General features: G+C 38.4%; 1 protein-coding gene and 1 pseudogene across 6 annotated transcripts in view; one reads left to right on the forward strand and one right to left on the reverse strand.

Annotated features, from left to right (window-relative positions):
* Positions 1–27,929, reverse strand: part of PKHD1 (PKHD1 ciliary IPT domain containing fibrocystin/polyductin) — a 484,077-nt gene that overhangs the window by 38,018 nt on the left and 418,130 nt on the right. For 5 of the 6 annotated variants that reach the window (XM_025890503.2, XM_073905082.1, XM_073905080.1 and 2 more), the window contains 3 exons: positions 18,832–19,846; positions 7,660–7,795; positions 6,646–6,733 (listed from right to left, as the gene is read on the reverse strand). In XM_025890503.2, the coding sequence (XP_025746288.1) occupies positions 6,646–6,733; positions 7,660–7,795; positions 18,832–19,846 (1,239 nt within the window). Of the gene's footprint in view, positions 1–6,645; positions 6,734–7,659; positions 7,796–18,831; positions 19,847–27,929 lie in introns of those variants that run through there. The other variant, XM_073905084.1, reaches the window with a different exon arrangement.
* On the forward strand, positions 16,091–16,449 carry LOC112837899 (small ubiquitin-related modifier 2 pseudogene; annotated as a pseudogene).

The following is a 27,929-nucleotide window of genomic DNA, read 5'->3' on the forward strand; positions in this document are numbered from 1 at the left end:
TTTTGGTAGTTGATACATCTCTAGGAATGCACCCATTTCTTCCAGGTTATCTAATTTGCTGGCATAGAGTTGCTCATAATATGTTCTTATAATTGTTTGTATTTCTTTGGTGTTGGTTGTGATCTCTCCTCTTTCATTCATGATTTTGTTGATTTGGGTCATTTCTCTTTTCTTTTTGATCAGTCTGGCCAGGGGTTTATCAATCTTGTTAATTCTTTCAAAGAACCAGTTCCTAGTTTCGTTGATCTGTTCTACTGTTCTTTTGGTTTCTAGTTCATTGATTTCTGCTCTGATCTTTATGATTTCTCTTCTCCTGCTGGGTTTAGGCTTTATTTGCTGTTCTTTCTCCAGCTCCTTTAGGTGTAGGGTTAGGTTGTGTATTTGAGACCTTTCTTGTTTCTTGAGAAAGGCTTGTATTGCTATATACTTTCCTCTCAGGACTGCCTTTGCTGTATCCCAAAGATTTTGAACAGTTGTGTTTTCATTTTCATTGGTTTCCATGAATTTTTTTAATTCTTCTTTAATTTCCTGGTTGACCCATTCATTCTTTAGTAGGATGCTCTTTAGCCTCCATGTATTTGAGTTCTTTCCGACTTTCCTCTTGTGGTTGAGTTCTAGTTTCAAAGCATTGTGGTCCGAAAATATGCAGGGAATGATCCCAATCTTTTGGTACCAGTTGAGACCTGATTTGTGACCTAGGATGTGATCAATTCTGGAGAATGTTCCATGGGCACTAGAGAAGAATGTGTATTCCGTTGCTTTGGGATGGAATGTTCTGAATATGTCTGTAAAGTCCATTTGGTCCAGTGTGTCATTTAAAGTCTTTATTTCCTTGTTGATCTTTTGCTTAGATGATCTGTCCGTTTCAGTCAGGGGGGTGTTAAAGTCCCCCACTATTATTGTATTGTTGTCAATGTGTTTCTTTGCTTTTGTTATTAATTGCCTTATATAATTGGCTGCTCCCATGTTCGGGGCATAGATATTTACAATTGTTGGATAGACCCTTTAAGTAGGATATAGTGTCCTTCCTCATCTCTTATTACAGTCTTTGTTTTAAAATCTAGTTTGTCTGATATAAGGATTGCCACCCCAGCTTTCTTTTGGTGTCCATTAGCATGGTAAATTGTTTTCCACCCCCTCACTTTCAATCTGGGGGTGTCTTTGGGTCTAAAATGAGTCTCTTGCAGACAGCATATTGATGGGTCTTGTCTTTTAATCCAATCTGATAGCCTGTGTCTTTTGATTGGGGCATTGAGCCCATTTACATTCAGGGTAACTAGTGAAAGGTATGAATTTAGTGCCATTGTATTACCTGTAAGGTGACTGTTAACTGTCTGTTGTCTGTGTTCGTTTCTGCTCTTTGCTGCTTTTAGGTTCTCTCTTTGCTTAGAGGACCCCTCTCAATATTTCTTGGAGGGCTGGTTTCGTGTTTGCAAATTCCTTTAGTTTTTGTTTGTTCTGGAAGCTTTTTATCTCTCCTTCTATTTTCAATGATAGCCTAGCTGGATATAGTATTCTTGGCTGCATATTTTTCTCGTTTAGTGCTCTGAAGATATCATGCCAGTCCTTTCTGGTCTGCCAGGTCTCTGTGGATAGGTCTGTTGCCAATCTAATGTTTCTACCATTGTAGGTTACATATCTCTTCTCCCGAGCTGCTTTCAGGATTTTCTCTTTGTCTCTGAGACTCGTAAGTTTTACTATTAGATGTTGGGGTGTTGACCTATTATTATTGATTTTGAGAGGGGTTCTCTGTGCCTCCTGGATTTTAATGCCTGTTTCCTTCCTCACATTAGGGAAGTTCTCTGCTATAATTTGCTCCAATATACCTTCTGCCCCCCTCTCTCTCTCTTCTTCTTCTTCTGGGATCCCAATTATTCTAATGTTGTTTCGTCTTATCGTATCACTTATCTCTCGAATTCTGCCCTCGTGATCCTGTAGTTGTTTCTCTCTCTTTTTCTCAGCCTCTTTATTTTCCATCATTTGGTCTTCTATATCGCTGATTCTCTCTTCTGCCTCATTTATCCTAGCAGTTAGTGCCCCCATTTTGGATTGCACCTCATCAATAGCCTTTTTGATTTCGATTTGGTTAGATTTTAGTTCTTTTATTTCTCCAGAAAGGGTTTCTCTAATAACTTCCACGCTTTTTTCAAGCCCAGCTAGTATCTTTAAAGTCATGATTCTAAACTCTAGGTCCGACATCGTACTAATGTCCGTATTGAGTAGGTCCCTGGCTGACGGTACTACCTCTTGTTCTTTTTGCTGAGGTGATTTCTTTCGTCTTGTCATTTTGTCCAGAGGAGAATAGATGAATGAGAGAACAAAATGCTAACAGGTTAACAACGTCCCCAGCAAATATATTGTATACAAATCAGAAAAGACCTGAAACCAGGGGAAAAGAAAGGGAAAGAAAGAAAAAAGAAAGAGAAAAAAAAAAGAAGAAAAAAGATAAAAACAAAAACAAAACAATACAAAAAAAGCAGAATATGATCAAATATGATCAGGCTAGTGCATAGATCAGTGCCACACACTAGATTTTGGGCGTATTTTGGTCTGTTAGAAAAAAGTGCCTCCTAAAATTTTAAAGGAAGAAAGACATATATGTACAAAATAAGGGTTGATACAATGAAGGGATGGAAGATGACTGTAAAGATGAAAATTATAAAAGATTTTATAAAAGGACTTGGTAAGATAAGTTGTTTGAAAAAAGAAAGAAGATTTAAGAAAAAAAAAAAAGAAAAAGGGAGAGAATGTGATCAGGCAGGAGACTAGAACAAAGCCATACACTAGTGATTTAGGGTATATTTTGATCTGGTAGAAGAAACTGTACCTCAAAATTTTAAAGAGAGAACAACTTATATATATATGCCAAAAATAAGGGTAACTACTATGAAGGGATAAAATATGACTCTAAAAATGAAAAATAAAAAATGTTTGTTTTTTTTTTTTTAAAAAGGGATTGATAAGATGTTGGTTGAAAAAGGGAAAAAGAAAAATAAAAAAAAACAGTCAACAAAAATTAACTTTGATGAAATAATGAATCATGGTTAAAAAAAAAAAAAAAGCCACGAATTTATGTGCAGTATTCCCCTAGCGCTGGAGTTCTCCCATTCTCCTTGATCGATCAACTTGGTCTTGGCTTGCTGGCTGTTTGTGCTGATCTTCTGGGGGAGGGGCCTGTTGCTGTGGTTTCCAAATGTCTTTGCCGGAGGCGGAATTGCCCCGCCCTTGTCGGTCCGGGCTAAGGAAGCTGCTCAGGTTTGCTCTCAGGAGCTTTTGTTCCCTGCAAGCTCTCGGTACAGCCTTGGAGGACCAGGGCAGAAATGGTGGCCTCCCAATCTCCACCCGGAGGAGCTGAGAACTCGGGGCCCCGCTCCTCAGTGTGCCCCCAGAGAAAAGCAGTCACTTCCGTGTCCCCGGTCTCCGGCCGCACTCCGTGCTCACCCGGCCTGTGATCGAGCGTTGCTATCTCTGGCACCCGACCCCGCGCGGAGTCTCCAAACCCAGCAGATCCCTGCAGTGCGTTCCCGCACCGCTCCTCCCCGGGAAGGAAGGGGAGTTTCCCCGGATCTGCCGCCTGCTGGGTCCCTGCTGGAGGAGCCGTGCCCCGACTGGGCCGCAGATCACAGTTTATGGCCACCCTGAGCTGAGAGCCCGCGCCTCGGCCCCGTCTCTGCAGCCGGCTTCCCCGCTCCGATACCTGGGAGCTCTGGAGCACTCAGGCACCCCCGGTCTCTCTGTGACCCCAAGAGTCCTGAGACCACACTGTCCCAGGAGGATTCCACCCCCCGCTTAGCCACTGCAGCGACGTCCCTCCGCCGAGCCAACTTCTAAAAGGTCCGATTTTGTGCTCCGCGGCTCTATCACTTGCCAGAAGCGGCCGGCAGAGGCCCCTCCCCTGCCGTCTATCCTCCCGAATACCGCCTCGGATTCACTTCTCCGCACGCCCTACCTTCCAGTAAGTGGTCGCTTCTCTGTTCAGAGAGTTGTTGCTACTCTCCTGTTCGATCTCCTGTTGAGTTCGTAGGTGTTCAGAATGGTTTGATCCCTATTCAGCTGAATTCCTGAGACCAGACGAAATCTAGGTCTCCTACTCCTCCGCCATCTTGCTCCGCCCCCTACAATGGACTTATTCTTATACATTTTGGCATTTCATGTATTTTACAGAATCCATGTGAAGAAGCTTAGGCTCATAGCCAAGGCAGAGCAAGAAATAACAGTAAAGTCATGGCTTATTCTTGGAAACCAGCTATTTTATAGATAGGCTGACATTTTGAACTGGTAGATGAGACATTTACAAGTTTAGAAAAAAAGATTACAGACAACCCAAAACCAACAGATTTGTCCTAGACAATTCATGAAATACATAGAAATCTGATAAGCTGATGTTTTAAAAGAGTTATCAACACAGCTTTTATTTTGCTTCTAATTGTTGCCTGTGTGTTTGAGGTCATTGATGTCACTTGATGTCAATGATGAAATCATTGCCAAGACCAATGTCATGAAGCTGTCTTTTCTTCTAGGGGTTTTATAGTTTCAGGTCTTATGTTTTAGATTTTGATCCATTTTGAGTTATTTTTTCTGTAAGGTATAAAATAATGCTCCAATTTCACTCTTTTCCATGTGGATATCTAGTTCCCCAACACTATTTGTTGAAGAGTCTATCCTTCCCCCATTGTGTATTCTTGGCTCCCTTGTTGAATATCAGTCGGCCATATATGTGTGGATTTATTTCTAGGCTCTTTGTTCGTTCAATTGGTCTATGCATTTATCTTTAGGCCAGTACCGTACTGTTTTAATTTTTATAGTTTTGTAATATACTTTGAAACCACAAAGTGTGATGCTTTCAGTTTTGTTTCTCTTTTTCAAGATTGCTTTGGCTTTTCAGGATCTTCTGTGGTTCCACATAAATTTTAGAATTGTTCTCTCTATTTCTGTAATGCTATTAGGATTTTGATAGAGATTGCATTGAATCTGTAGATTGCTTTGGGTGACTATGGAAATGTTAAGCAAAATTAGACAAGTAGGATTACATCAAACTAAAAAGTTTCTGGGCAGCAAAGCAAACAATCAACAGAGTGAAAAAGCAACTTACAGAATGGGAGAAAATATTTGCAAGCTATATATCTCTCTTACATATTTCTAAAATATGTAAGAAACTCCTACATCTCAATAGGATAAAAGAAGCTAACAACCTGATTTTAAAAAATAAGCTGAAGACTCAAATAGACATGTCTCCAAAGAAGACCTACTAATGGCCAACAACTACAGTATATGAAAAGATGCACAAAATCACTAATCATCACGGAAATACAGACCAAAACTACAATGAAATACAATCTCACACCTATTAGGATGGGTATTATTTAAAAAAAAAAAGAAAGTGTTGGTGAAGATGTGGAGAAACTGGAACTCTTATACACTGTTGATGGGAATGCAAAATGGTGCAGCCACTATGGGAAACAGTATGGAGTTTCCACACAAAAATAGAAATAGAATTATCATATGATCCAGCAAGCCCACTTCTGGGTATTTATCCAAAAGAATTGAAATCAAGATCTCAAAGAGGTATCCAAAACCCCTTGTTCATTGCAGTGCTAGTCATCCTAGCTAAGATAACGGAAGAAATCTAAATGTTCATCAACAGATGAATGGATTTAAAAAATGCAATATATGCATACAATGACATACTATTCAGTCTTAAACAAAGAAAATTCAGAAATATGCAACAATATAGGTGAATCTTAAGGACGTGATGCTAAGTGAAATAAGCCAGTCACAGAAGGACAAATTCTGTATGATTCCACTTACATGTAGTATCTAAAATAGTCAAACTCATAGAAGCAAAGAATACAATGGTGGGTTTTTTTAATTTTATTTTTATATGCACAACTTCAGGGACATTAAATGAAGCTAGCAGTGGTACTAGGACTGAACAGGAAGGCAACAGAGGACAAAGAAAGGTGGAGAGGGGGAAGTAAACTCAGGGCCTGCTCTGGACCAGGTGCTTTGCATTTGCCATTGCGTTTGCCATTGCATTTATTCTTCATAATACTGAAAGTGTTTCTATTTCCCCATAGAAACCACATCATAGGGGCGCCTGGGTGGCTCAGTTAGTTAATCACCCAACTCTTGATTTCGGTTCTCAGGGTCCTGAGATCAAGCCCTGGGTGGGCTCTGCACTCAGCAGGGAGTCGGCTTGGATTCTCTCTCTCCTTCTCCCACTGCCCCTCCCCCTCGCACTCCTGCTCAATCTCTCTCTCTCTCAAATAAATAAATAAATCTAAAAAAAAAAAAAAAAAAGGAACCACATCATACCTGTGACTTGCTCCCTGGGCCAGTCCATGATACTGTACTAGAATCATTTGTCTTGGGGGACACGCCTTTTTTACATCATATTGAGGATATGGTTATGACAAAAATGCTCCTCCATCATGCAAGAGGAGAAGAGGAGGTGGCTCCTTAAGTATTTACTGCCAGTCTAATCTTGCTTTTTACCGATATGGCACTGTAGACAGGGGATAAAGGGATTTCTTCCAAATTACCCAAGATGCTCAGTATTACTGACCTTGCTATGAACTCTAATGGCTGCAAACATTTTCTTACAGATGTAGTAGTAACAGGTGTCTGAATGTCACAGGTACCTACCTTTCAGCACTGAATCTGATGTCCCTTCCAGGGAAACAGAAATGGCCCAAGGCTCTGAGGGGGGCCCCAAGGACTCTATTCTCCGATTCTGGAAATAGAAAAAACGGGGCGGGGGGAGCTGGATTGAGAAGAGAATTTTGTGAAGTTATCTAAAACAGAAAAGAATTCAGACAAAATCACAACTTAGTAGAGACAGGCAAAGGAAGGAAAGTGATGAGTATTTTCTTTCTTGTGTTAAGAATATATCAAAATAAGCTTATCAAGAAAAGAGAGTGGAGGTTATTGCTGGAGAAGTTGGGGCAGGTCAGTGAAGAAGAGAAAGGAAAGCTAAGTTTACAGAAGAGGAGAACGGCAGTACGTGTTGAAGATTAACAAGGAAGGCAAGACTGAGGGAAAGAAGCAGCACACAGCTGACTGAGTGCCAGATGACCTCCAAAGGGACAGGTTTCCAAGTGTGGACCTCAGTCTCACAGGCTTCCTCCCCATGCAAACATGTCAGGGGTGAATTTTTACAATACAGAGTAGAAAGCTGATTTAACTACCATATTTCCCTTCCTTCCCCGCCCATGACTTGAGTAAATATAGAGAAGATAAAATAGAATCAGAGTGCATGGACACTAAAATCAGAATTAAGCACAGACACCTTTGTTGATGATTTGGTTAACCACATATAAGAGAAATCATTTACAATAACATAAAACTGTAAATGCAGATGTGATAGCAAACATTCTTTCATTAGCATATGAAATGATTTCTTTGGGAAGGCCAGATTCAAGATACAAGAGACCTGCTTCAAGGATTTGCTTGGGGAGGAAAAGCATCAGGCTTTTATTTTTACTCTTGATCAAATTCTGGGCACTCACAGAAAGTGGAAGGAAGCCAGCTGTGAGGTGGCAGGCAGATGACAAATTCTGTGCCGACAGCACACGGGGGCCACTCGGTAAATGCGTGACGTGTGCCGGACATGACACACTCCCAGCTCTAAAGACAGACTGTTCCCCATGAACCAGTTACCTGCTTATCCAGGAAAACGAGCCGTGGTTGTACTCTAAGTTCTTTTCCCACTTCTCCATCCGAAGGCTGGACCAGGACCGAGAGAACGTAGGGCCGAATATATATCAAGTCCCCAGTTTTAAAACTGCTTATATTTCTGGCACATGTTGACAAAAACAGAATATATCCATAAGGTTACAGATAACATGGCAGGGACGATTTCTAAAATGCATTATTACCAGTGAAAATATTTGCATTTGCCGTTGTTTCCAGAAATTTCATAATGCAGTATATAGAAAATATGACCTTATAGCCAAAGGGTCATTAAATGTTTATTTTTTACGTTTGCTTAGCATTGGAAATGGATGGACTGGGTGTGTGGGAGGAGTGGAAAGAAGCACAAATTATGAACTTAGATTTTTATCACCGTTCATTAATATCAGCCCCAAGAATGCCTAATCAGATGAAAATATTTAGAAGGTACAGATAGATACGTTCACTAGTCTGCTTGTAAGTCAGCTCTCCCCCAAAAGGTTCTGATTTGTGGTGTTTTCCAATTTTTACGGTATAAAGACTTCGACGATGGCGGATTCTGTGGTACTAAGATGATGTCACTGAAAAGAATCGCAAGAGACGCCTGACAGCAAGCTCTGGCAACAACTCTTGTTTTACATAGAATAGCTCACGCAATCCTCACAACAACCTTTCCATATTTACATTCTCCACAGTGTGCTTGCACTAAATAGGATCCATAACTGTGGAATTAATTGATTAATCTATTTTAATTGAATGAAGCCTGTAGGGAGAATAAGAACTTAAAATTCATATATGCTGAGTACTTACTGTGTACTAGGTACTATTCTAAGCTTTTGACATATAAACCCATTGAATCTTTAAAATGACACTGTGATGTAGGTACTTCTAGTTAAACTTGAAGAAACTGAGACCCCAAAGGGCTTAAGTAACTTGCCAAAGGTCTTACAAATAGTTAAGGGTATGATCAAGGTCTAGAGCTGTTAACCAATGAGCTATATTGTTTTTGACCTCTTTCAAGCACATTAATTGCTGATGTGACTTAGCAATAAAATACAATAAACATAAAATAAAACAAAATGGTTCTGCAGTTCATGATACCTCAAAACATCTTTTTCCCAGAGTTTTGGTGTTTTTGATGACCAACATAGCTTTATTAAAAGGACATTACAATGAATCATGGAACACTACATCAAAAACTAATGATGTAATGTATGGTAATTAATATAACATAATAAAATAAAATTTAAAAAAGGACATTATAGATTATATATCTATTGTCCTATTAAGCTTACTGTAAATCATACCTTGCAGTTATGCAGTAGATTTTTCGCAATTACATGGAGATACACAAATATCATATATCACATGTATTATCCTAGTATAGAGCATCTGTTGTTGACTTATTCTCAAAACAGCTAAGGTCAGTTCTAATAAGGTTTTGCTTAAAAAAAAAAAAAAGAAGAAGAAGAAGAGGAAGTAGCCTACCCTGTCCCAGTTAAATGCTCGTAAGTCAACTACTTTATTCCCCAACCGTTTTTTTCCCCTCTCTCATCTAAGGAGAAAAGGATAAAATATTTATTTAACATGGAAGGTGTATACCAGGCAAAGATAATTAGTCCTAAGAAGAGGAAAGAGGGGAAGAGCAAATGCAGTAGATCACAAACTATGAAGTTTCTATAGGAAGCACTTTCTCTCTCCCCTGAGAATCCTGGGAAATGGAGACAGGTCGAGAATATGTAGTCCTAAGAATCACCTTTGGTCATCTATCGGCGAAGGCCCTGACCTCTGTGCTAGAATCACTCACTGGGAATTCAGCATACAGCAGCCTAATCTTCATTTATTAGTTTCCTTAGCCTGAGTGGGGGTAAGGCTCCTTCTTTTTTTTTTTTTTTCTTTTTTAAGGGGAAAAATTTAAATCAGATTTTTAAAATCCATGCTATTAATTCTATCCTTCCATGGGGCCCAGGTTATTGGAAAATTCTAACATTGCTACTGGATCCTATTTCTCCCCTAACTCACTTCTTAAATGTTTTCCTATGTGGGATGGGGTGCAGGCTAGCAATGGGGTTAAGGAAGCCAAAAGACTCCAGCGGAGATCCTTCAGAAGTACACTGACGTGTAGAGACGAAGAGATGGGAGCCAACTGCCTGAAAACCCGCTGAAAGGCCATCCCTGACACACTTTAAAGTTTATTGTGAGCAAACATCTCTTATTAAATGTAAACAGCATCTCACTGGAGGTCAGAGACTTGCTGCTACAGCATATCCCAAGGTAATACCACTTTAAGCTCCACATAAACTCTTAAGCAGTTCCTATCCTAAAACCTGACCGTAGGTGGTACAGTTTTTTACGATATGTTATAATAGTGCAATAAATCTGTTAGCTTAAAATCGAATCTCCGTGGCCTTTTAGAGAAATCATCATTAAATGCAGGGTCCTGTTAATGATGCCATCGAAGTGAAATTGTTTAATCTGCTAAGGGGGTGAAAGGTCACCAAATGAATTTTTTATAATACATCAACTTGACACGCAATAGGGAAAACTGTAATAGATAAAAGCAAAGGAAAAGGGCACTCTCTTCTTCTGATAGGTCAATAGCAGCCAAGAGAGTCACTCATCCACTTTCCTTTCACGATGGGGCTCCTTTTGCATTTAATATGGACACCCAATTAATACCTCAGCACCACAGACAACCTCATTTTAGGTGACTTATAGCAATTTCTCCCCCTTCCCTGAAATGAAAGTGATCACAATACATCATAGCATTGTGCGAATTAACGTTAATTGATTCAAGTTACCAAGCAATGATGGGCCACTTATATAATCTAGGCGTTATTGGGTGCTAGAAGGGATGGAGGGAAGATTAGATTCCAGTGTCCGTTGCTGTGACGACGGGAGTCACCTGACACCTTGTTAGACAGTTGTAAGATTCTATTGCTGGCCCCAGTGGGGTCGTCAGTAAACTGGAGTGATGTCCAAACATCATTATACGCTGCTCCGATATTAAAGCAAAGGGATTAGCAACTTATTGCAAGCAACCTGGATTTGTCATTGTGCTGTCGTTATCCAATTTCCAACTGCTAATGTGACTGTAGCCTGCAGGCAGGAGGACCTACAGCCAAACTTTAAAAAATGGGGGAGGAAAGTTCCCTCCAATCCTCCCAGTTTTAACCACTATTTAACAGCTTCCAACACCCAGTCAGGTATGTGAAAGAATTTTTTTTTCCCTTCAATGCTCAAGTACAAGCTACAAAAAAAAAAAGAAAAAAAAAAAGATCAAGAGAATATGGACATTTTCCCCATTCAGAGATCACCACTGTTCACTCCAACTCTTGCTTTTCAATCTGCCAGATCCTGAAACGCTTCCTCTGTAGAGGAGAGGATTATTTCTATCTGCATGGCAAACCTAGCAAACAAAGAAATAAATCCTACTGAAAGCTGGCTCTGGGCAAGACCTATGGGGGGTGGGCTGAAGGTAGGGGCATTAGAGAGAGTTCCTTGTTCCTTCTTCAACCTTTGTCTCCTCCAACTTACTAAGTCAGGTTCCTATAAAAGTGCCCCATGTTTTGATTAAATGTTTCAGGTGTCCTGCATTTTCAATCAGTCCTGTTTCAACTAGGCTAGATAGGGCAGAATCTCTATGTGCCATCAGGGGACTTGAATTCCAAAGAAGTGTGCAAGATTCTATACCCTCGAAGAAGAAAGTAAGCTCTCTAGTCAGCTCAGTCTAACAAACATGTTAACCCTTCTACTATGAACTAATGTTGTTCTAGGCACTGTGAGATGTGCAAAGATAAATAAGATACCATAACCTCTGTCCCTCGGGAACATGGTACCTCCTCCCCGCCTCCATATACTTTGTAAGGCAAAAATGATTTCCTGGCTATCTCTCAGAGTACAGACACACACCATTTTTATTTATATTTCCCAGTCTTTATGCTCCCTATTAAACTCAGCCAGATGCCTTTAGCTGCTGTCAACTCCTAGGGAGAGAAGAGGGAAGAAATGTCTTTGTGATCAGACAGTTTCCTTCTGGCACTACGACAAAGTGCTTCCAAACCTGAGACACTGTAAGTACCCAATACATGTTACTGTAGTAACACTATGACAAATCAGTACCCACCATGTACTTCCTCTGCTCTTAGGTCTTCACCTGCCTCTGGAAAGCCACTTCTTATATTGGCTTGGCCAACTTCAAGTTCTGGTATACTCCTCATTTGGTATGCTTACTGTTATGCTCCAATACTTATTACTAAACTCTGTGGTTCTTTGAAATTATTCATTTTGAATTGAGACTTGAGTCACCCTAGGTGTAGGTTGCAGTGTGCCAGGAGTATATGAAGGCAGAGAATAAACATGGCACATCTTCCAACAAGGCCAACTCAAGGGTTAAAACCTAAGTATTTCAGATGGAAACTCACTTAAAATAATATTTTATGAAAACTTTATCATGACTGCCTTATCTGGGATAATGGAAACTCTGAATACATTCTTTAAGGTCACACCCAAACCATTCAAAATGTCCTGTTTGCGTTAGGGTGTTGTAGCACTCATAGTGTGGCCGGGAAAACAAGATCCAAGATTTAGTTGATGAAAGAGATTCAATACAGGATATTGGTTACACGGAGTATCAGAATAGTAGAGAGGCCAAACAGTTACATTTCACTGTTGGCAACAAATATTTAATGATCATTTATTGTGCATGACACTGTGCTTAGGCACTCTTGGGACTATAAGAGTAAGTTGAAGTGTTGACCTAATAATTATTATAAAGATAAAAATATACCAAAGTTAATATAACTAAAGTTAATTTTATGAAAACCTGGACTAATGGTAAAGCAGGTTCATATCAAATTAGTTTCTTTGTAATTATATATAGAATTAGATTTAATATAATATATTCTTGTTAAGTAGTTGTGAAATGTTTGTTTTACCTATTCATTAATTTTTAAATCTCTAGATTTTCATCTGAGCCATATAATTTTTTGGACATAATAGCTGTTCAATTAATGTTTGGGAAATAAAAGACGTTGAAATGTAAGGTTTTATGAATCCCTACTATATTTACCTACAACTTCACCACCCATACACAGAGATCTTAATTACTCGATTTTAAGGTAGCAGCGTTCAATTTTGGAGTTAGAACTACATACGAATGTGAGTGGGGATCTGCTGGATGCAGATATGTCAGCTGTAGCAATGGATTACAATTTACATCCTACTTATAAGGAAAATAGCAGAAAAACATAACCTGCAGAAGTAGAATCAAGGATTTAGTCATCTGGGGCCATTTAGTGTAAGAACAATGGTCCCTGAGGGTATCACTGCAGAAACAGGATTGTGAAATAAATGATAATTTTAATGATGACCATGAATCATCAACAAAAATGTGAATGGTCTACATTATTTCCAGTTTAATAAGGCTGGATAATATGTTTTTGGGGTTTTTTGGGGGGGGTTTAAGAGATGAACGCTTTTAAAAATGTAGTGATAAAAGGAACAATTTTTAATTAAATGGAAAGTTTGCCTATGCAGAGCATCTCATTTTCCCACAAAGCCAGATATATGAAATACCATTATGACAATTTTGCCATTCACCTAATTCAACAAAGCAGCAAATTTGTATTGTAGCGAAAAGAAGAAATAGCACAGAAACATTCTTCAGTGGTAGATCAGTGGTTTTGCCATGAAGGAGGAAAGAGACAAGCTGGCAGTACAGAAATCTCTTCCAGAATGAACATTCTGCCAGCCTTGGGAAGAATGTCCTCACATGTTGACAGAAGATTCTGTCCTTGTATACTCCCGACAGCTGTTTCCTAGAAAGCAGGTGCCTGGAGGTATGGAGAGGTTATACCAAAGAAGACGCTAAATGAGACTGAGTGTCAATAGGCTGTTAGTCTCACCAATGGTCTCAGCTAGCTCTCCTCTCTATTCCAAGTCGGCTTGTAAGGTGCTATTTACACAGAGTAAGGGAACTTAAAAAGATATTAAGGTGATGGGCTCAAGAACACACAGACACTCCTACAGTGTCTTTCTCACCCTGACTAGAACCGTTTTCAGGAGCCAAGGATCCTGGCAATGTCATTAACAGAGAACTTTATTTGAAATAGCGTATTAGATTTTTATTGCTGTGTAACAAATTACCACAAACTTAGTGGCTTAAAATAATACAAATTTATTATCTTTGAGTTGTGGGTTAAGAGTCAGACAGGCTTGGCTGGGTTTAGTGCTGAAGGCTCTCAGGAAGAATCCACTTCTAAACTTATAAATTTGTGGAATTTATTTCTTTGTGGCTATAGAATGGAGGTCCATGTTTCCTCACTGGCTGTCAGCCAAGGTCCATTCTCGATTTACTCCACCTGCTTTTTTTCCAGGTGGTCCCTTCCATCTTAAAAACAGTGGGCCCTTCAAGTCCATCTCACACCTTGAGTCTCTTAGTCTTCCTCTTCTGCCAGAGCAGGAGAACGCTCTCTCCTTTTAAGGGCTCACGTTATTATCTGGGCCCACCTTGATAATCTTGGATAGTCTATCTTTGGGTCAACGGTGCCACCTAACATCCTGTAGTTAATGAAATGCTGTCTGACCATATTCAGAGATTCCTGGGAATAGGGCAGCACATCTTTGGGAGGTCATTTTAGAAATTTTGCCAACCACAAATAGCTTTGGCATTTCAATATTTAAACATCCATAAAAGATACAGATATATTTAATTTTACTGTATGACAAAGAATATTATTTAAAGGTGTTTAAAAAAATTTGTTTGTAATGAAGCAGGGGGAAGGGGAGAGAAGAGGAGAAAGGAAGGGAAATATTTAAGAGAGCAAAAATCAAGTTCCTACTGAAAGAAAGGTAAGCAATATAAAATGTGTCCTGCCAGGATTCCAGATAAAAGACAGAATATAGAAATAAGACTCCTGTGGAGAATGCCCAGTTTAAAAAGGGCAGATTGAACTTATGTTTATCTCTGTGTCCCCTACTCCACTGAAATTACTTAAAAGAATAAAAATAAATAAAAATGGTGTAAACCACTTGGCATAAATGGGGTAAACTAACAAAGACAAAGAAGGCAGGAGGGGAAAGCAGTATTGACAACAGAAGTCAATGAAGTTTTGGAAGATGGAAAACAGGTTCATGGAATTGACTTAGCCTAGCAGACAGAATTTAAATCCAGATGTCTCTAGAAGAGGATAAAGACCAGGAGAGGCCAATTCACTGTGTATTATTTAATTAAAAAGTAAAAAGAACTCCATTTCTACTCCCCAAAAAAGAGGTTAGTAACTTTTTGAAAGCTGGTAGTACTCTCCTTAAAAAGTAAATGCACAACGAATCATGGAACACTACATCAAAAACTAATGATGTAATATATGGTGATTAACATAACAATAAAAAATTATTAAAGAAAAAAAACAAAACCAAAAAAAAAAAAGTAAATGCCCAATATGGCCTCAGTTTGTTGAAATGTATGCAAACCCATTAAATTAACAATCATGAGCCTCTCAAGAACATCGTTGGTGTTTTTCACTGAAAGGCCTGCATCCCTGGGCTGATTCTGCTGTGTCAAGGTCAGTTCATTAGCTTGTCAATGGCTCTCCAGTAAGTTCAATGGAAGTCCCAACTGACACTGATCAAAGTTGAAAGAAACAGGGCTGGCCAGAGGCCTGCACAAGGTTCCAGGGTTGTTTAGCATATTGTGCAATTCTTTGGACCATGGGACACCTTGCTAATTTTCATTCAATCCCTTAGGACAAGGCATTTCTCATTCTGCAGAGATTTATTCAGATATTCTTAAGAAGCAGCTATTCTTTATCTTCAGATGATTTGCTTTTTGCCTTATGTTTGAAATTCCTCTTAAAATACTAGAGGGACAGAGAGAGATGAGGGAATAGAACACATCCCAACAGAAAAATCGATGCTATAATATACATGTTCGGCAGCTTCTTATTAAATCAGAAATATCTGAGTCAAAAGTGAAAACATGATGGCTATGATGGATGGTGGGCCATAAAGATGATCTCTTCTCTGAAACTGTCTCGCCTCTTCATAATGGAATGATATCCCCCACAGATATGTGTGTGTACCTAAACTGGTGCCGGATTCACTCTCTTTGCTGGGCTTCCTCTGCTATACCTCCATTGCTTCTACTCTTTGACTCTTCTCTCCTTCTAGTTAAAGGCTAAATATTCACGGAATCTCTTTTTATATGTAACACAAAATCAATTATTTGGGAATGATGACCTACTAGAAAAGCTCAGTACTGTAAAATCTAAATAAAATTTAGCAATGGATTGGCCCTCTTTCTCTCTAGTCGGCCATACTTATAATATATTTATAAGAACTCAGTGGGATCTAAATGAAATTGGGCTAAAGGGAAAAGATATTTAAATATAAGCTAAGCTGGGCTTGTGTCCTCGTTCGGTGCGGACCTGGTACCTCTTTTGTGAAGCGGCAGCTGAGGACACTCCGGCGCTCGCTATGGCCAATGAAAAGCCCAAGGAAGGAGTCAAGACTGAGAACAACAATCATATTAATTTGAAGGTGGCGGGGCAGGATGGTTCTGTGGTGCAATTTAAGATTAAGAGGCATACACCACTTAGTAAACTAATGAAAGCCTATTGTGAACAACAGGGTTTGTCAATGAGGCAGATCAGATTCCGATTTGATAGGCAGCCAATCAATGAAACAGACACACCTGCACAGTTGGAAATGGAGGATGAAGATACAGTTGATGTGTTCCAGCAGCAGACAGGAGGTGCCTACTAAAAAGGGAACCTGCTACTTTACTCCAGAACTCCAGAACCAAGAAGACATTCTCAATTAGAAAGCCGCAATTTGGTTCCACCACATCCTGACGACTACTACAGTATAGTTTTCTCTAACCTTTCATTTTCCCCTTCCCCATTCCTTTATTGTACATAAAGTAACTGTGTATGTGCACAAGCATATTGCATTTTTTTTAACTAAATGGCCAATGGTATGTTTTGATCGACATCAAACGGAGATGGGATGGGGGAAAATACTGCTTCTGTGAAAATACCCCCTCTCTCCATTAGTGGCATGCTCAGTCAGCTCTTATCTTTATATTCCAGTAAGTTATTTTGCTCTCACTGTTTAACAAAAAAAGAACAACATAAAAATCCTTGCATACCTTGTTCGATTGGAGAATTTTAATGTTTTTCATTTATCATTGTAAAACCAAGGACAATTTTATAACTTTTTTGTACGTAGCTGTTACATGTAGGGCAATCTGTCTTTAAGCAGGGATAAATTACTCTAAAAGAAATGAATCCTAGATAGTTTTCCCTTCAAGTCAAGCGTCTTGTTGTTTAAATAAACTTCTTGTTTAAAAAAAATAATAAATAAATAAATAAATAAATAAATATAAGCTAAGCTGCATTGGCATCATTTTTTTCAGGTTCTTGATTCTTATATTACCATGCATTATAGCATAATGACATAACATGGTATGGTTTGCTGGTTGGTAAAAATATCCAAGATTTAAAAGATTCTTCTGAGCAATCGTGTCACTAAGAGTTCTTTTTAATTATAAAATAACAATTCCGAAAGCCCTTCAAATCAACAAGATTGGGGGGAGAAAAAAACTGCTTGAGTTTTCTTTTCGTATCTCCCATACATATTAGTGTACTGTTAGGAAAAGGAACACCTATCTACATTGTAATTCAGGTAAAATATGATACAAAAACACTAGCTAAGTTTTCATTTGGATATATTGCTCTGTGTTTAAAAACACAATCAATGTATTAGTTAAATATGCCTAACAATGTGAAGGTGTCTCTTTTTGTTTTTACTCTTATTTTATAGCAAATCCCATATCCATTGAAGATGGTACATGGATGTAACTAATATCCATTAAATATCCATTATTTGGTAGTACTACCACAAATAAAATGAGAAAGCAGTAACATCAGAATAATCTGAAAGAATATAAATGTCCAAATATAAATGTCCTAAAATCTCATTGAATAATATATCTCAGAATCTAAATAATTTTACCAATTTCAGGGACCCAGTATCAACTGAAAGTGTGCATGGGTTTGAGCTTATTTTCCAGTAGTGGTGATAAGTTTATAAGGAATATCTATGTTGCCCACCTTTAGCCCTCTATAACCAGCAGTGTTCATTTGTGAGATGGTTGGTTTTATATATGTTTCTTAAACACTGTAACAAGTTCATCTTGTCTCTCAGTCTGGGCTATCATTTTTGGTTCTTTTGCATCTGCTAAAAATTGGAGCTTGGGACTTACAGTCTGGACCTTAAGAGAGATAACCTTAGATGAACTTGGGCTGGTCAATTGACTAACACAATCTATAAAATTGAGAGGAATTTACACTTGCCTTCCCCATTGTGTACTTCTCAGGCTTCTCCATTTACTAAGCTCAGAAAAACATTCAGGTAAATTTAATTCTGAAATGTCTATTGAACAGAAATCTGGTGAAGGACTCCAAAATAAAAAATAAGCATTTACAGTCAGAATAACATAGCACAAAAGATGTTACAGATCTTACACAGGTCTGTGCCATAAACATAGCTGGCAACAGGGACACTCCTGCCTCATACAATTTGACAAAGGCAACTTCTTCAGGGCGTTATAATCCTAAGCTAAATAAAACCCAATCAGAGTCATTGCATTACCCTAGTAAATTCCTAGTCATCCCTCCAAAATTTTCTTAAACATAAGTCCCTTCCCCAGGTAAGAAGAATTATTCTCATCCTCCTCAGTACTCATTCTTTAGCTTGTGGCTCATTGGAATTGTGATATGTAGTGTTTCTGTCCCTTAAGGCAAAGATCATATCTGTTTCACCTTAGCAAAACCTACTACTTAAATTTATTACATGAATAAAAGAGTGAACAAACGAACTGAAAACAAACTGTTTTGAAAAAATTTCTTCCTATATGCTTTTCACTTTAAGGTACCAAAATATAACATCTTCAACCATCCAAGATATAGAATAGTCATGAAAAATATAGATTTAATTAAAAAATTTTTAAATTAATAATTTAAGTCTGTAAGTGACTAAGTTTTTATTCTTATCTTAAGAAACAGACAGGTTATGTGATTCAATGGAAGTCAACTGCCATTTGCAATATGCACCCAAGAAATCAGCCCTTGTTTAGATGTTATTATAATTAGTACTTACCCATAGCCAGTGACTCCCTTTGACTGAGTTACCAGTAAGGCCCCAATAGTCATATTCAGAACATTCTCTAGTACTCCAGTCTGTTGAGCAGTGATAATCTGGTGAGTCAAATTCTGTAATTTGTTACTTGATAAATATGAAATCAGTCCAGTGCTCCTTATTATTGGTGGATCACCAATTTCAATGACTATCACTTTTGAGATAGTTTCCATAGTGGTTGGTGGTGGGACCCTATATGAGCTCATTTCCATCATGAGAGGTCTACGTTGACCAAATTTGTAATGACTGGCACAAGTCACAGTTGGGCAATTGAGCTTTCTCTTTGCTTTATTATCAGCAATGGCCTTTAGGGTTGCTTCATTGCCAGGCATCTCATGAATAAGTCTGATTTGGTCTTGGTTAACCAGCAAGAAGTCAGTTAGTTTTTCAAGGATGATGATTTCCCAGCCTTTTTCTAGGACTGAAAACATCACAGTGAGGGCCAAATGAATGGAGACCCCTGAGCGTATTTCAATGGGCTCCTGTCCTTGTAGGACAACATACAAGAGGTTATCCAAGATGCTGAAATAGTTAGAACCAATAGATTCATCTAGCAATGAGGAAGCCGATTGAACCAGAATGGGTGGAATGAAACTTTCCCCTACGAAAACATGGGGGCTCTGAAGTCCATGGTAGAATATAGCCAAAAGAAGCTTAGAGGTACTTTTGTTCCCCAATAGAAAAAAACGCAACACTTGCGGAGGCTGATCCACAAAGCAGATCTTGGTGATTTCTCTGGTGGGTAAAATGGAATAGAAAGTAGATATAGGCGTTGAAGTAGAACAGGGAGTCTTGGCATTTACACTACTAAACGTGTCAACAAAACCACGAGTAACAGATACAACTGGATATAACTTCCTCATTGCCCAAGCGGCATCAGCATTGTCAAGAATTAAGATTGCTTGGTCAGTCTGTTTGCAGATGTAGCCTTGTATCAGGGCTCGGTATGTGCATTTCTGTTCTTCCCTAAATGTACCTATAAAATAAAAGAAAGTAAGTGATATGTAAACCACAATCTCTCAAAGATGATTTGCAATCCATCATTCTTATTATCATCTGTAACCTTATGAAACATTTGTTGAACTTTTAAGGGTGCTAGATACTCAGTATGCAAAGAAGTCTGGGTAAAATGTGAAAGGACACATATATTACATAATAGCTATTAATAACATAAATGTACCTGTTACATAATATGTATTATTTAAAAGTAATAATGGACATTAGCTAAGTGAAAAAAGATTTAGATAAGTCAAATAATTAAGGAAAAGGGATAATCACTAAGGCCTCCGTAATGGAAAAAGGACAGGGGAGAAGGAAGTAACAATATTCAAGTCAATGAAAAAGGAGGTAGATTGAGGGGGCCGGAACAGAGAATTTATGGAGGTGTATTAAAATTGAAGAGGTATACTGTGAAAGGATGTGAAAGAGCTTGGATGTCAGACTATATAATTTTCTCATTCTCTCTTTTCTCTAAACATGGAGAGTAAAACCAAAATACAAGAAGAAGAAAAGAAGAAAATAGTAATTTGGGGAGTATTGCCATTAAACAGAGCCCAAGTTGAGGATGACTGGGGCTAATCAAGAATTTAGAGAAACAGCATTACCCATTATTCCTACTATTCCTAATCTTCCTGTCTATGAACAGTAAGTAGTTCTTGTTCTGAATCCACAGGGATATTTTAACTTCCAACAAACAGAATCGCATTGATTTAAAATTGATATTCGCAAAATTATCTTGTACTGTTTTCAAGATATTTTAATTTGCCTTTAAGTGAAAGGTCATCAAATCAGCCTCTGGATTGGAACCAAAAAATGAAATCACTACATTTGGGCATGATCTAGCCTTTTCCTATATCCTTCCTTCCATATGATATGCTTAGAAATCTGTGCCAACACCATCTACAACATCAATAAATCTAATTACCAAAATCTTGCTTTGGGAGTGGATACATGGTTTACTTGTGCCTTAACAATAATAAGAACAATAGTCAAAATTATGAGAAAAATTATGAAATATTTCAAGGTGAATAATAATGGAATACTAGCGTGTCAAAATTTGTCAGATGCAGTGAAAAGTGTTTTGAAACAAAGTTATAATGTTAAGTGCTTATATTACAAAAGAATTGTCTAAAAGTAGTAACTTAAGGTTCTGCCTTACAAATTTAGGAAACAAACAAAGCAAATCCAGAGTAAATAGAAGAAAGGAAATAATAAATATAACAGCAGAAATCCATGAAATAGAAAAGAGATAAACAAAGAAACAAAAATAGAGAAAGTGAACAAAGCTAAAACATGATTCTTGGAAAATATCAATAAATTGTTTAACCCCTTCACTAGACTGATCAAGATAAAAAGAGAGCACAAATCATCAGTTTCAGGGATAAGAGGATTATATTACAGATCCTACAGACAAAAGTTAAGAGACTACTACAAACAACCTCATGCTAACAAATTCAACAACTTAGATGAAATAGACAAATAGAAAACGGACATAGGATAAAACAGAAAATTCAAATTGTTCTAACTCTCTTAAAGAGATAGAATCACTAAATTGAATACTAAGTTATTAATTTAAATAGATATTTAATTATCAAACATAAAATAAGGGTTATTTTTATATAATATGTTTTCTCTCTATGGTCATATAATATGGAAACACTAATGTTAAATCAAGAATTGTTTTCAAAAGCATGGAACCAGTATGAAGGGCATTAATTCCATGATCTTAACGGACATGTGCTCTGAGATTCTGACACAAGCCTCTACTAGAGATATATCCTTTTGAAATGAGACAGTTAGGCGGCCTTTTCTCGTAAAAAACCCTGACTCACACTACTTCCCCTTTTCTAAACTTTACCTCTCACTCACCTTCTTTTAACACATTTTTTCCCCCAGCCATGTTGATGTCATGTTGATTAACTGTTCACATTCCATCCAGTTTTATAGATTTCTGATTTTGTTTCTCCTGCTTCTGATTCAGGAGATACAATGTCTTTTAAAGTGATCTGTAGGGGCACATGGGTGGCTCAGTTGTTAAGCGTCTGCCTTCAGTTCAGGTCATGATCCCAGGGTCCTGGGATGGAGCCCCACATCCGGCTCCCCGCTCCATGGGAAGCCTGCTTCCCCCTCTCCCGCTCCCCCTGCTTGTATTCCCTCTCTCGCTGTGTCTCTCTCAAATAAACAAAATCTTTAAAAAAATAAATAAATAAAAAATAAAGTGATCTCTATAGACTGCTAAATTTTTGGAACTGTCCCTAAATAAAATAAGCACTCTCTTAGTTGATATGATTTTCAATCACTCTGCTATTAACTATATGTAGTTCGATAAATTACGTAGAATTTGTAGGTATTGGTGCCCTTAAGGGGTTATTTCTTAAGGCCAGGGACCATATCTTCTATTTAAACTACCACACAGTTTAACACCCTACCTCAAACACAGTAGATACTTCTTAGTATGTATTAGTTGATTGATGTGTAATGTCCTTTTCAAAACTCTTATTTTTTTAAATAATTTTTGAAAGATTTTATTTATTTATTTGACAAAGAGAGAGTGAGCACAAGCAGGGGGAGCTGCAGAGAGAGAGGGAGAAGCAGGATCCCCGACATGGGGCTCGATCCCAGGACCCTGGAATCATGATCTGAGCTGAAGGCAGATGCTTAACTGACTGAACCACCCAGGCACCCCTAAAATAATTTTTATCTATTCTTGCCAACTATCTAGTTATAAGATTATTGTTCTATAGCTTGAATACATTTTAAATCAACTTCTGCGCAGAATATACTACAAAAAGTTATTATGAGATTTGCCCCCTGAATTGACTCTAATATATGATAAAGTTCAATACTTTGAGAAATCCATCTATTTTACTTTAAACCATAAGATTGAAATTATGGCTGATTATATTTATAAGAATTTTCTTATGTCCCTAAATCACATAATTGATTTGTCTGTAAAAGGATTCTGTTGTGACGAAGCATTTTTTTCTTGACTAATTCATTAAATAAATACACATGTAGAAACATGAGTTTTTGTTTATTTCTATTCTTGATGGCAGGTGCCTTCCAAAGCTAAAATAACAAAAGTTGATGATTTATAATGTGATTCAAATACTCTTTTAGAGTAATATGTCACAGGAGCTATACTAGTAGAAGTCACATCTTCAAAGTAGTCCAGTATAGAGTTCTTTCCATTCATTCATTTATTCTTATATGTGACTCCCTGAAACTAGTCCACCAAGAAAGCTGGACCCCCAAGCCACTCTACCTGCAGGATCCAAAGCTCCCTATTTAGTAGTGACATTGGATGGAGCAGAATATGACTAACAAATGACGCTGGAGGCAGGATCTTAAGAGGAAGAATAGAATGAGGGAGGAAAGAAGAGTTAGTATAAGAAAGGGTCAGAGAAAGTTTGAATGAGCAAGTTCAAGAAAGGCACAACCTATGTTAACTGCCTGTGTTGCAAAGCATATGTATACACTGGGGGGGTCCAGGACTCAGGCCCATGACAAGCACAGGAGTAAGGTGATAGAATAGAAGTCACTGTGAAATCTTTATAACCTGTCAGAATTTTATATGAGTTAGATTATGAACCCTAGAACCAGGCAAGAAGTTCAATAAGCATTTACTGAATGCCTGTGCATGCTTAACCTGTTAACAGGAAGAAGATTTTGTTACTATGTCACCTCTCTCTTCACTGTTAGGAGTGAGTTGCCTTTTTGTTATTATTAAGCACTATGATGTGATAAAGATTAAATGCCAGACACATACGGCTACTCACATATGCAGGAATTATTTGCTTATTTAAACTTAATTACCTTTCTTATTCAGAGTAACTAGTGCAATGCCAATGACACAGATTGTCTCTATTCCTTTTTTTTTTAAAGATTTTATTTATTTATTTATTTGAGAGAGCGAGAATGAGAGAGAGAAAGAGCACGTGAGAGGGGGACTTGCTCCCCCTCTCTGCTGAGCAGGGAGCCCGATGCGGGACTCAATCCAGGGACTCCAGGATCATGACCTGAGCCGAAGGCAGTCGCTTAACCGACTGAGCCACCCAGGCGCCCCGAGTCTCTATTCCTTTTTTTAAAATTTTTTATTGTTATGTTAATCACCATACATTACATCATTAGTTTGTGATGTAGTGTTCCATGACTCATTGTTTGTGCGTAACACCCAGGGCTCCATGCAGAACGTGCCCTCCTTAATACCCATCACCAGGCTAACCCATCCTCCCACCCCCCTCCCCTCTAGAACCCTCAGTTTGTTTTTCAGAGTCCATCGTCTCTCATGGTTCATCTCCCCCTCCGATTTCCCCCCCTTCATTCTTCCCCTCCTGCTATTTTCTTTTTTTTTTTTCTTAACATATATTGCATTATTTGTTTCAGAGGTACAGGTCTGTGATTCAACAGTCTTACACAATTCACAGCGCTCACCACAGCACATACCCTCCCCAATGTCTATCACCCAGCCACCCCATCCCTCCCACCTCCCCACCACTCCAGCAACCTTCAGTTTGTTTCCTGAGATTAAGAATTCCTTGTCTCTGGGCACCTGGGTGGCTCAGTTGGTTAGGCGACTGCCTTTGGCTCAGGTCATGATCCCGGAGTCCCGGGATCGAGTCCCACATCAGGCTCCCTGCTCAGCAAGGTGCCTGCTTCTCCCTCTGACCCTCCCCCCTCTCATGCACTCTCTCTCTCTCATTCTCGCTCTCTCAAATAAATAAATAAATCTTTTTAAAAAAAGAATTCCTTGTCTCTATTCCTAATGAATTCCTTAATTGTGTTTTGAAGCTCTGTGTGTGAACATTTTACTATAAAAGGAACACATGCTTTCTGATGTCTGAGACATTTGGTTGGAGACTTAACGCTCTGACCTTCATGAAGTCAATAATTAGTATCTCCTAAGTCAAGTAAAAAAAAGTTTCATGAAACATTGGTTATTATAAAATATTACCCCCGTGCCTTCCTCCCCATACCCCTATAAAATGCAAGACATACCCATTTGATCCAATGTAAGTATAAAGAATATTTAAATTACTTCTTCGTTTCAGGTCTTCTTGACAAAATATAAAACAAACAGAACACCTTTCCTCCAAAATCATATGCCCTACAATTCTTGCTCTCCTAGGAATAGCACTGTAAAAAATATGTAATAAATAACATACTCATTATATTTTCAGGCTGTCCCACTTATGAGTGTTTCTCTGGCCCACATGTCTCAGAAGTCAAAGCTGAAGTTTCTTTGGCAGTAGTAGGAGAATGATGATTTGGGATGTGATTTCTCCCACCTCTTTGTAAAAGAGATAAAACTGCATACAAGTAACCGACTGGGAAAAGAAATTATTTACATGGTGTATATGTCATTTATAGTTAACTAGAAAGTCCTTCTTTATAAACGAAGTTAAAACACACAAAACCAAAACCAAAACCAAAATAATTCCACTAAACCAATATACAGTCATCTGATAGTACAGGCTTACGTCTAGCAAAACCTTAGAGTTTTGACAATAAGGATTCTACATAAAGGAAGTGCTCTATGGGAGCTGAAAAGTAGGTTCTTTTAAAATCAATACTTAATTTTATTGAAGTACTTTGGTCTGGCACTCAAGATGAGATTGTGCAAAGCAGCTAGAGCATAACTATGATAGTTCAGAGCCTTATAACATGTACTAGGAAACAAAAGTCAAATTGTTTTGTTTAGACACTAGCTAGAATTCTGCAGATGAGAGAGAATCCATAAAAAGGGAGAGACTGGTGTTAGAGGAAGTGGATGAATAAAAGTAAACTTGAGAGACTAAGGGAGAACAGGGTCCAGAGCTTTTAAAAATGGGTGGGATATGGTAGGTCAAAAGACTCCATGTCTCCTGGAGCAGGAAGGAGAACAGAAAGTGTTTGTGCAGCTTGAGGTGAGAGGCAGACTGAAGGCAGTCATCTGCTGGGACATGCTGAGGCAAAACAAGGTCATCAATTGGAAGTTAGGGTGAGGATGTGTGTTGGGGGCTGGGATGCAGGGAGAGAGCATGGGTGGAAAGTTTACAGATTGAGAAAATGATGGGAAACTCTCATTTTGCAAGGGGAGTGAACCGAGTCGTTCTGGATTTTAGTGCTTATACGATGTTGGGAAACCATTCTGTAAAAGTAAATACAAAACTATGAATTCAAAATGAGTATTAGATAAAAATGAGAAAAAAAAGTCACAACACAGTTATAAATGTAAACCTCATAAATACCATAAACATGATAAAATCTAGGGGAAATTAATATTAACTTTTTCCTATTTTTTGTTGCACACTTTTGTGTTGCTTTTTTATATGACAACCATGTTGTAATATTTTCTTCAGGGGGATAGAAAGGTAATTCAGTCTTGCCTTTAACCTGGGTGACTGACATTAATTTTCTATCACCGGTAGTTTAGAAAAGTTCCTTTTAGCTTCACAACTCATGATTGGTATCGTATAAATCTTCAGAACTATCAAATGTGGGAACTTTCTTTAAAAGTTTTCCTCATGTATGAGGTGTAATATTTGAATAACTTTTTATAGAGTAACTTCTGTGGCAAAGTCAACTCAAAAACCTACTTCTCCACCTCTCACTTTCTTCTCATGCCTTAGGATATATTCATAACACATGAGACCCAGGGTCTGGCTCCTGTGTGTCACAGCATGGGTAAAGTGACATAAATGGCCAGTAGGAAATTTATATAGAAGTGATTTTTAACCACAGAAGCCACACCCTCTTAAACCCATACCAAATGCGTGTCCAGTTCAACTCCCCCTTAGCTAGATCTTAAAAATGCTGTGTCCATTGTTACCCACGCCCACAGTGCTTATGATGAAGGAAAATTTAGAGCAAGAAGAGAGTGTTATCTTAAATTTTGGTTAAAATGTCTCCAATTTGCAAATTTTACAAAAACATAGGGCCATGTAAACACATTGCTGGCATTCCTTCTGGAATCTTGGAAGTGGCCAGTGTAAGTGAGGACCCTGAAACCTCAACTCCATCACCTTCACAATAAATCAGCCTGGGTTGCAGAGAGCAGATGGGCAAATGCTTTGGGTATGCCTAGTAAGATGTCATGGGACGACAGGATGGCTGGGTTCACTGAAGGTTAGGTTTTTGCCTGTGACTGAGGCGAAGGGGCAGAGGGTCACCGGTACTAAAGATATTTTCAAAGAACCAATTGTAATGAAGCATAGCACATCTCAGCTGCATAAGGAGGGAAATGACGCAAGGGGTGTATATATATATATATTTTTTAAGTATATATTTTTAAAAAGGGCACATGGCCATAGATTTAATGTCACAAGGAAAGGGCTCTTGACTGAGTTGGAAAGACATGAGTCATGGTCTTCGAGTAGGATACTTGGGTTTGTGATTTTGAAAGTTGGTGGTGATGACAATTTCAGTGCTAAGACTGTGTCAGTGAGTAATAAGGTAGAATGGAGAAAAATCATACTCAAAAAAAACTAACAATAACAACTTTTATGGAAGACTTTCTCTGTACCAGGTATTCTAGAGAAGCCTTGAAGATGAGTTGAGCAGTAAGAGGCTGAATATACACTATACAGACAATAGCCAGACCATATATGAAAATAGAACTCTGAACCACAGTCTGCAGTGACCAGCCAAGAAACCAGTCCATTATGAGCACAAGCAGTCCAGGAAAGTCACATTTCTATCCGCATCAACTAGTCCAGGATTACCAAACAATAATCCTCAAAACAATCAGCCCCAAATAGCTAGCACCTGATTAATAACGGTCAACTTCCCTAATTTCCTTCCCCATGTCCAGCTTAGGACCAAATGAAGAAAGCCACATACGTGTCTCTAATCAATCACATAGGATGTCTCATTTCTAATGAGCCCACTTCCAGCTTTCCCATAACGACAGCTTCCAATCAGGGTATACCTGAACTCTCTCCTTTTTCCACCAGAAAGCTTTCTCACTCTCTCTGCCTTTGAGCCTCTGCCAAAAGCAAGTGATGGTGGGTAACTCGCTGGCTATAGCAAACTCAGAATAAATAGCCTTTGCTTGTTCTTATTTGGGTAGTCTTTATTTC

Source organism: Callorhinus ursinus, unplaced genomic scaffold, assembly GCF_003265705.2.
Source record: "Callorhinus ursinus isolate GAN/ISIS: 27379988/994484 unplaced genomic scaffold, GSC_fseal_2.0 scaffold22, whole genome shotgun sequence".
Lineage (NCBI taxonomy): Eukaryota > Metazoa > Chordata > Mammalia > Carnivora > Otariidae > Callorhinus > Callorhinus ursinus.